General features: G+C 37.8%; 1 protein-coding gene across 1 annotated transcript in view; it reads left to right on the forward strand.

The window, feature by feature from the left end:
• Positions 1-1,431: 1,431 nt before the first annotated feature.
• LOC109372615 (glycosyltransferase-like domain-containing protein 1) overlaps positions 1,432-9,928 on the forward strand; it is a gene marked incomplete at its 5' end in the record, with an annotated part of 24,165 nt that continues 15,668 nt past the window's right edge. The window contains one exon of the mRNA XM_019625986.1: positions 1,432-1,541. Coding sequence (XP_019481531.1) covers positions 1,432-1,541 — 110 coding nt within the window. The remainder of the gene's footprint in view (positions 1,542-9,928) is intronic.

The raw sequence follows: 9,928 nt of genomic DNA on the forward strand, positions 1-9,928 counted from the left end.
CTCTTCTGAGTCTTTGTTCTTGCCCACAGCAGTGGAGTATATGAGAACTATCCAAAAACTTCCCCATGGTACATGTATGTAATCTGCATCATCTTAAAAAGGGATGAGCTCCTTTCCATTGCATTCTTTATTATTTGAAGCAAATCAAACAGAGTTATAGAGTTTAAAATAGCTACTAAATTCTAATTCTATAAGAATTTACAATTTTTTTGAGATTAGAAATGCCGCTTTAAAATGTTAATTAGAAGACGCATTTGTTTTAATTCTTGATACTGAAAATATTGACTGAATTGTGAATTAACACATTTAGGGTTGCAGATGTCATTTTTCATGAGATTTCCTGAATGATGCAATTTTCATATTTCATATAGCAGTTTGATCAATTTACAGATTTATTTTACATAATTAGTTGGTAAATGAGAAATTCAATTCCTGATATATAACGATTTCTCTGTAATATAGAAAATAAGTTAAAATTCTGAATTATAAATAAAAAAACAAATATTTTCAAGACATCTGGTCCACATCTGTCTGAAATAAGATAATTTAAAACAGTGTAATTAAATGCAAGAAATACTGGAATATTCACACCTTAGAATGTAAAAAATAACTCATTCCATATTAATGTGATTTCTTGAATTGGTGATTTTTTTTTAAAAAAATTAATGTCCTTTAGCCTCTCATTCTGTCATTACAAAGAAGACTGACAAGCTAAACAAACAAAAATAATCCATGTTTTTCAAAGCCTCTACTAAATGAATTATCTGTATTACTATTATTCTTTTATATGTCAGTGAACCTCCACTCCTAAGTTAATACTCAGTGGACTTAGACTCAGGCCTACCCCTTCTTGATGTATTTATAATTCTCCATTCAGTTATTTTACATGAGAGATTAGTGAGAGAGTCTGTAATCTCACTCCCGAAATTGTGTGTTCATTGTGGGCACAAAGGGGCTCAGGGAATGGGAGAGGAAGGCATTCACACTCATGGAAATGAAATAGCATCTTTGGTATAATCTCATGATTAGTAGAGCATCATCCCATGAAGACTGGTCTTTTCGTTTGTTAAAAACCTGTGCAAAGTGAAAAATTAACCATATTAGGAGAAAGGAAAATGCACTAGACTTTCTATAGTGTAACCAAAAAAATGGGAAAAACGTGATAGAGTGCTCCTTTAATATTTTGGCTTCAGAGCCCTAAGAATTCAATAGGACTGGATTTTGATTCCTGATAGAGATATTATATTTATGGAAAAAAAAAACTCAATGATGAAGCTCCAATATAAGGTGATGGGAGAAATCTCTGCTTGGATGCCTGTGACATTCCTAACAATAGACCACAAAAGGACCTGATGCTGTAACAAGTGAAAATACTATTCCTAACACGTACCCTAAGATATCACAAGTTATATTTTTTGTGTTTATTTCCAGGGAACATGATAAAGATCCAGAGAGTTTTTTTAAGGTATTAATGCATCTTAAGGACTTAAGACTCAATTTCCATGTATCTGTCCTTGGAGAAACCTTCACAGATGTCCCAGGTATCTATTTTGAATTTTCTAATGTGTATTTTTATAGATGACATAAGCTCTACAACTTAAGTATTAATTTCCATGTTTCCCTTTGTTAGAATAATCAAGATGAGCACTGTTAACCAAAAGATTATACAATAGCATTAAAGTGGGATTCAATTAAAAAAATACTTCAGTAAGCATTCTTTGACTTAAGTTGAGAACATGAAGTCATTTTATCAAATATAGTTTATACAATGCATCTTGATGTAAATAAAATATGTTGCTTTAGGCATCTTAACACTTAAGGATAAGTGGGAATTTGTAATTGGATATACAACCTCTCACCTATGGGGTCACTGGCTTGAATCCTACCCACATTGGTAATGGCTGAAATACATTACCATCTGTTAGGTGGCCTGTGTAAAGCATTTTGGCATCAAACTTGTAACATGGAGTAAACCACAATTCGTATCGTAGTTTTCATTGGTCCGTCCCTTTTTATTGAACTTGAGAAACTAGCAAAAATCCTAAGCACATACATGTTCGTATTTTTTAAGCTTTGGGTGTTCAGGCTTTTTCTTTTTTACTCCAAATATACAGACAACAAAGGTTCAGAAATGACCTCTGTCATGATGCATTATGACTCTTTTTTTTTTTAAGATTTTTATTGGGGAATTGGGGGATGGGAATAGCACTGGGGGGTTGGGGGAAGGGGAACAGACAATTTGCTGTCGTTTTGTTCTTCAGTCTAGTTGTGGAGGACATTGCTTCACTGGCCCAAGTTGGCACCATCATTGCGTTCTCCAGGTTGAGCTGTTGTTCAGCATCTTAGCTGTAGAGGGCAGTGTCACTGGCCCTCATATGTGGGATCCGAACCGGGGCCCTGTGGTGTCCCAAGCCAGCTCTTAACCAACACGCTACTCGGCCGGCCCTGCATTATGACTCTTAAAGACCACTTAAAGTTTACCCGCAATTAACAAGTACTTCTTCATTCTGGTTCAATGCTCTGAACTGCACCCAGCCTGTGTCTCAGTAGCCTCTTCTGATATGCCTCATCTTCTGCCCCATGTGCTTGTGGATACCAGTCTTTCTTCAGTTCCTCCAAGGTCCCAGGTTCTTTAGATCTTTGTACACTAGCCTGTTAGTGTCTATTTTATCCTTTCCTTCCTCACTCAGGGGCATTTTCTTTCAGTATGGTCTCATAGAACCTTGTATTTTTACTTCATGGTGCTTAGCTCAGTTTTTAATCATATAATTATGTGTAATTTTTTATCTCATCCCTCCAAGCACACACACATGCTAGAATGTTGGTGCTTTGAGAACTGGGATAATATCTAGCTTATTCTTCATTGTACCCCAAAGCCAAATGCAGTGCCTGGCACAGGCTGGAACTCAATGAATATTTGTTAGGGTAACGGGTAAAGATAATGTAAACTCCCTGCCTTCAAGCAATTTATAGTTTCGTTGAGTAGGGAACACGTGTGCATAAGCACAGGAAACAGAGAATGAAACACAAGGTAATATAGTTATATATTAGTACTGACATATGTGGGTTAGAGTGTGGAGCCTTTAACTGAAGTTAGCCCTTGCATAGCCAAAGGATTAGGATACTCCAAAAGCAGATACATAGCCAAAGCATATAGAAGCAAATATTTTAGACATTGTATTTAAATGAGAGAACAATTTCAGTAATTAGTGCTACCAGATCACTAATCTAAGCAGAATAGGAAGTTCTGCACACACAACTGAATAAGTAATAGGTACCACCAACGTATGGAGGAGCTTAGTAGCCAAAGCAGATTAGGGAAAGCTAATAAATAAGGAGCCTAGATCCTGAACAGGGAAAAAGTATGATAAGACTTGTGCTTTAGGAAGGTTTATCTTGCAGTGATATGGAAGCAGAACCTCAGCAAGACCCTACAGTGGGGACCCAAGAGTGGTCGGTGAGGCAGCGGCTGAGAGATTAGTGACAGGGCTGTGTGAGAGAGAGATTCTCAGGGAAACACAGAAAAGAATTTTGGTAGGTGGATGGCTGTAGAGAAAGAAGGAAGACAAACCTCAGCTCCTTTGCAAAACTGCTGAGTTCAGTTTTGTTTGTGCCAGTTTTGAGGTGTTAATGCACAGACTGAGAAGAGTGGCTGGAGGGTAGCCCTTAGCAGAGGCTCCTGAGCCAGTTTTACTATTGGGTAGTTTTAGGCCTCCACTGCAAAGAATACCAGGATTTTACTCAAAGGGTCGGCCATCTCTTTGAGTTCACAGTCTGCCTCCCACATATTAACACTGAGCTATTCAGAGTATGTGGAGTGAGGAGCAATTAGGAACCCAAGTATGGAATGCCTAGGAATTACTGGCCCGATCTTATTACTCACTTTGACTTCACTTCAACACATACTTACTGATCACTGTGGAAGGGGGATTCCATGGTGACCAGGACTCCGTCTCCACCATCAGGGAGCTCTGCCATGGAGAGACACTTATATATGATTAACAGGTACGTAGGACACTGTGAAATAATTATGAATACTGGGGAAGCCCATTGGAAGGGGCTCGTGTTATCTGTGTACATGCTTCTGTTACTCCCAGTCTCACCGGGGCTCATTTCTGCTTTAGCCTCTGATCCATCTCTGTCATTTCAACTGTGAATCAACTCTTCTTTTATTGGCTACAACACCTCATCTTGCACATAGGAGAAGCCCAAGTTGTAGAATGGTGAATAAGCCTGATAACTTTCCAGGCTATGCTCCTAGAAAGCCACCTTGCCAGTCTTCACTCCAGAGGTTTCCTACCAGGCCGTTCTGTGTAACTTCAGCCATTCCTGTCACCATTCTGGTTTATTTAACTAGCACTGTATTCCAGGCATTGTGCTCAGCCTCATTCTAACTATTGTTCTCCATTATTCTCAGGTGAGGAAATTGAGATATAGAGAAATTAAGTAAGGTTACCCAGTTAGGTAGTACTTGAACCACTATTGTAGAATAATACAATTTACATGCCTTATCAAGTACATAGAAATCTACATTGAAACAATTTCCAAACACTAGAGAGTTAGTGAATGAGAATAGAGAACTCTCAGACTTAAGGAAGTTCTACGTAGTTTTTTATTACATTTCCTGTTTTAATGTAGGTCACCTTGATTTAACGTAAATCTATTTTTCAATCTTATTCTCATCTTTCATCCCTTACATCAGTCAGAATAAGCTAAGTTATGCTAAGCAAGCAGATGACCTTAAAATCTCAGTGGCCTAAAACACATGAGATTTATTTCTTATTTAATACACATGCTATATGTGTATTGCAGGTGGGCAGTAGTGTCCTACTCATTATGGTCACTCAGGGACCCAAGCTTACAGAGAGACCTAAGCTAACACCATCTCAAACATTGCCAGTTACCATGCTGGATGGAAGAGAAAGCTAGGAGGGTCTCCCACTATCAATTCAGTGCTTTGGCGTAAAGTAACATGAGGTTCTACTAAACTCATTGGCCAGAACTTGTTAAAAGGTACTGTCCAACCATAAGGGGGGCCAGAATCTAGGGGAGGAGAAATACTTGAGGAACTGCACTATTGACCACCATAGCTCTTTAATATGCATCATGATCTGCGGGTCATTAGCCTATGCAAAACGTCTGGGAGAGTCTATCCTGGTTGACTAAAGATCTCTTAACGAATATGAAAGCATAGCCCACAGTCTTCTTGCTAGACACAGCCAAGCTGATATCTGTCTGAAGACACATCTTAGCAACTATGTCGCATCAGGAAGAGCAGACATGAAGTTAAGTTGGTTTCTGTGAGAATGGAGTTAATTATCACTTACAGGTGAATTGGTACTTTTGGAAAGTTTATAGTGTCCATCAGCAGAAGTGGTTTTGCCCTGCAGCCCAAGGGGACATTTGCCAATATGGTTGTTATAACTGCTGGAGTGGGGGGAGGGTGTGGGGTGGTATGGCACCTCATGGGTAGAGGCCAGGGATACTGATAAATATCCTACTATACGCAAGACGGCCCCTCACAACAAAGAAATGTCCAATGAAAAATGTCCGTAGTGCCAAGAATGAGGAACCCTGATTTATGGAAATTGAAGTCAGAAGATCAGGTTTGGAACAGGGTCCTTTAGCTTTCTAGATTAACCTCAGTCAATCCATCTGTACAGTACAGAGGAGGATATGGGAAAGAGGAACACCAATAACAAAACTACCTGCCTCACCACTTCAGTGAGTTATAGTGAAGATGTCTGCACAATTAGATAACTTGGGGGAAAGTGCTTTCTATACTACTATGCAGATTTTATTATAAGACTCATATACTTCAATCAGAGTTTGCCTATGGACTGAGTCTAATGCATTTTGGATCCAAAGAGGACATTAACAATGCTGAACCTTAAAAGTTCATTCTTGCTATTATTTTAATTACTTTTAATCCAGAAAATTGAAAGGTCATTCTGCTACATAAAACATCCTTAGACTCCATGTTACAAATGAGCCAAAAAGCTGAGAAGCTCCTCAATGCAAATATTTTAGTTTTGGCCAGTTCTCATGACAAGGTCACATTGTTAGCCCTTGAGATGGTTTAGGGGGAAAAGAAAAAAAAAGCAAATGCTTAAGATATCAAATCAATGGAATGTGTTTGTATACTTAATAATTTCCCACAAATGATAATTCTAAACAAAATATTTTTTTCTATAAAGAGCCAAAAACCTTACATCAGGATTCTTTCCCGACTGCAGACATGGTGGGAGAACAAGTTTAGCTTTAGGCATTGGGGGGGGGAGAAGGGGGGTTGGGGGTTGCAGAAATGTTGCAAGGAAAGTAAAAGCCTGAACTACAGTTTTGGCAGACAGAAGTCTTTCTGGTTCACCTTTAATTTGAGGTTAAGAACAGTATGTGGAAGGCTTCTGGTTAGTATCTGGCATGACAATGGTTATTACTGTGATCTTGGCATATTCCTGATCCTTAGCTCTGGAGTCAAATGTTGGGTAATTATATAACATTTTCCTCCCCTTCCATCTCCCTTTTCACTAAGCTCCCAGCTACAATCTCATTTTCAGCAGACCAGCTACACTAAGGAAAAAATAATAGGTTCTAGGAACACAAATAACTTATATCACATTAATATAAAAGTATAAATGTTTGCTACAAGGGGAGGCCAGTAGAAGAAAAGCTATTAATATATTGATCAGTGTTGAATTATAAGATGGTTCTATATGAGATGAAAGAAATGATTGAATAAACTTGTTCTCTCTAAACCATAACATTCCCCAAACTTATTCCTTATCTTTTAATTTTTTTCTTAATGCTAAAGCTATCTACTCATTCCCCTTACATGGTAGTATTTCCTGAGTTCCTATTGTGGCCTGGCACCATATTGTGGATACCAATAAGAGAAAACCATGGTTCCCCCCCTCTAGAATCTTGCTCTCTGGGAAGCAAAAAATGATCTTATAATTACATTTCATTATACCATACATACCCTTGTTTATATTGTAACATTTTCATTAATTTTGAATACATTATTTCATAACCCTTCCTATTGGGTTGTCGGAAAAATCATGGCACATTTTTGCAACAAAAAACATAGAAAAAATACGTCATGACTTTTCCAACAAACCAATGTAAACTAGTCACTAGATAATCAAACAAGTATTAACATCCCCAGTATATAGCTGAGAAAAATTATTTATATGGGTTCCATTTAAGTAGCATGGACCTGAGATAGATTGTCGGTAGACAGAGCCACTTTCACATTATTCTTAGAAATAGGCATATAGTCACTTTCCCAAGAATATGATTGGTGAAGTCAGTTTCCCAAGAATCTGATTTAAATCTGAAATCTTCTGTCTCCCAGCCCTTTGCTGAAGAAAACAACAAAATATAGTGACAAATTAAAGAATATTTGAATAAATGTAGACATATATGCTCCTGACAGCAAAGAATAAATACTATAATAGAAATGTCAATATCTCTTAAGATAATTTACGAATTTAACAAGATTCCAATTAAGATGCCAGAATATTACTTTATATATCTGCACAGAGTAGTTCTAAAATTCATGCAAAATAAATAAGTGGAAGAATATCAAAGAAATCACTCACAAAAGAATAATGAAGAAAAACATGTCCTACAGATTCAAAACATATATAAATCAGTAACTTTTAAAAGGGTATTTTACAGATTCAAAAACATGAAAGTAGAAAAATGTGCAAAAAGAGAAATCATAAATAAACCCAACTTGTATATAAATTTAATATCCAACAAACTTAGGATAACAAAATTTAATATACTTATCCAAGCTCTAAAACATAATATTTTTAATGAAAACGAGACATTGAGTACAATAATTTCATGCAGTAACTAAACAAAACAAAAATTCACATAAGAAATTAAGTATAGGTTTTAAATATATATTATAGACAAAGGTTTGCAAAAGCATCAGCATATTACAAGCACAACAACTTACTGAACTCCTGCGCTGTGCCAAGCACCAGGGTAGGCCTTTTACTGTGGTCTCTCATTTTATATCACAGCTGTCCTCTCAGTAGGTACAACTACTATCTTCTATGTATGGACAAAGTCACTAAGGCTTAAGTTAAATAACTTGCCCAAAGTCACACAGCTAATAAACAACAGAGATGGTGATAGCTGAAGAAATAAATACTAAATCAAATTTTAGGGGGGGGGGAAATCTTTAATCTTGCCAGTAATGAAATAGTGCAAATACAAAGAATGTATGAGAGAACAGTTGCATTGACCAAAGCAATAAAAGTAAAGGTATATCCTAAGACTGCCTATTAGGAAACATCTACCTGTGTGGTGACAGCAATGTAAATTATTTTTGCTGAGCCGTATAAGTTACTATACCTTTTGTTTGACTTATGAATTTGACATCAGAGAATTAATCCCGTGGAGATAATTCCCATGCTTCGTTCTCGTTTCTGTTGCCTCCTTCCCAGTTGTTGCCCTTATCTTCTGGAACCTTGAAGCCTTCAAAAGCTTCAGATCTGTCTCCAGGCCTCTGGACATTTTGCTATTCAATCCATCCACTTACCATTATCAGATCACCCAAGAAGAGAATCGCAATAGTATAACGATACTAATAAAAATGTATCTCACAGATTTTCTGCAAGATGAACTTAAATTTCCTCTATAGCAAATGAGGTTCTTCAAACTCCGACCCCAACCTAATCCCTCATGATTTCCAGTTTTCTCTGCCATTTCCTGAATACCTCTGTGCACTTACCTGCATTCATTTCGTGTTATTTGCTGCTTAAATTCTTCTGCCTCTCTCCACACAGCCACATGCATATCCTTTCTCCTTCTGGCAAACTCCCAACTGCAGAGGTGCTTCTTGTCCTATTATCCACCCTGCCCCCCACTTTCTCTTCCCTTCTTAATTGCTCGCAGCACCCAGATTCATTCCATCAGTGAAAAAGCACGTCACTCTGCACTGTGGTCAGTTGTCACATGGCTGCCAGAAGGGGCATGGTATAACTGAATGGAAGACACTTTGTGGGTAAAGAGGGTGACGTTGCCATTCAGCACCTGAGAAGCTCTCCTTTGCTTTCTCAGGAAAGGTTTATTAATTCTGCCACTGTCCTTCCCTCCCAAACTCTCACAAGACTCACCAGACACAAGTAACTAGTCACAACTGACTCCCATTCCTCAGTGTGTCCTGTGAGAATCCGTCTTTTTCCCGTGATCACTCTCAGACATGCCATCCTCTGGCAGGCCTAAACTTCAGGCCTGCTTGGTCTACTCCTGTAGCTTCTGTAAGTGACATATTTATCTTTTATACTGAAACCAGAAAATTCAGAGCAACTCTCAAGGCAAGATCGTTTATCCGTCCTACTAGGGGGAAGACCATAAAGATAACACGTTCCGGAATACAACTCCCAAAACATTGCTCAAGAAATTGTTCTCAGAGGTTATAACTATGAAAATATTACTGAGGAAAAATGCTCTTTCATTTTCATTCACTGTCCTCAAAGTTTATGGGAAATGTGCACTTGGGAAAGACACAAGGAAATAGATAAATGAATTAATAATGAATGAGGAAAGGCCAAGACATTATAGATAATAGGAAATTAGAAACAGACCCTAATTTTAAAAGCTTGTATGTGTATATATGACTATGGGTTGTTAGATAAGAGGTCTTAGAATGTACTGCTATACATGGCTTTGGCATTTTATCTTCTTACTTCCCATAGTTGTCTATGGTCATGATTTGGACTGTGGTGTGGTCACAATAATTTTTACCCCAGTAAGGGGCTATGGTGGAAGGCCTGCCTGTTTTACAAATTCGTGTTTCCTGCAATGCCTATCAGAATAGCAGTATCTAACAGAAAGCAGCCCAACAGGAAGTGAATATCTGGAGCCAACTAGTGAGCTTTTCCAGCTAGATCTCTCCTCGCCTAAACTGTTA

Source organism: Hipposideros armiger, unplaced genomic scaffold (assembly GCF_001890085.2).
Source record: "Hipposideros armiger isolate ML-2016 unplaced genomic scaffold, ASM189008v1 scaffold_649, whole genome shotgun sequence".
In the NCBI taxonomy this organism is placed as follows: Eukaryota; Metazoa; Chordata; class Mammalia; order Chiroptera; family Hipposideridae; genus Hipposideros; species Hipposideros armiger.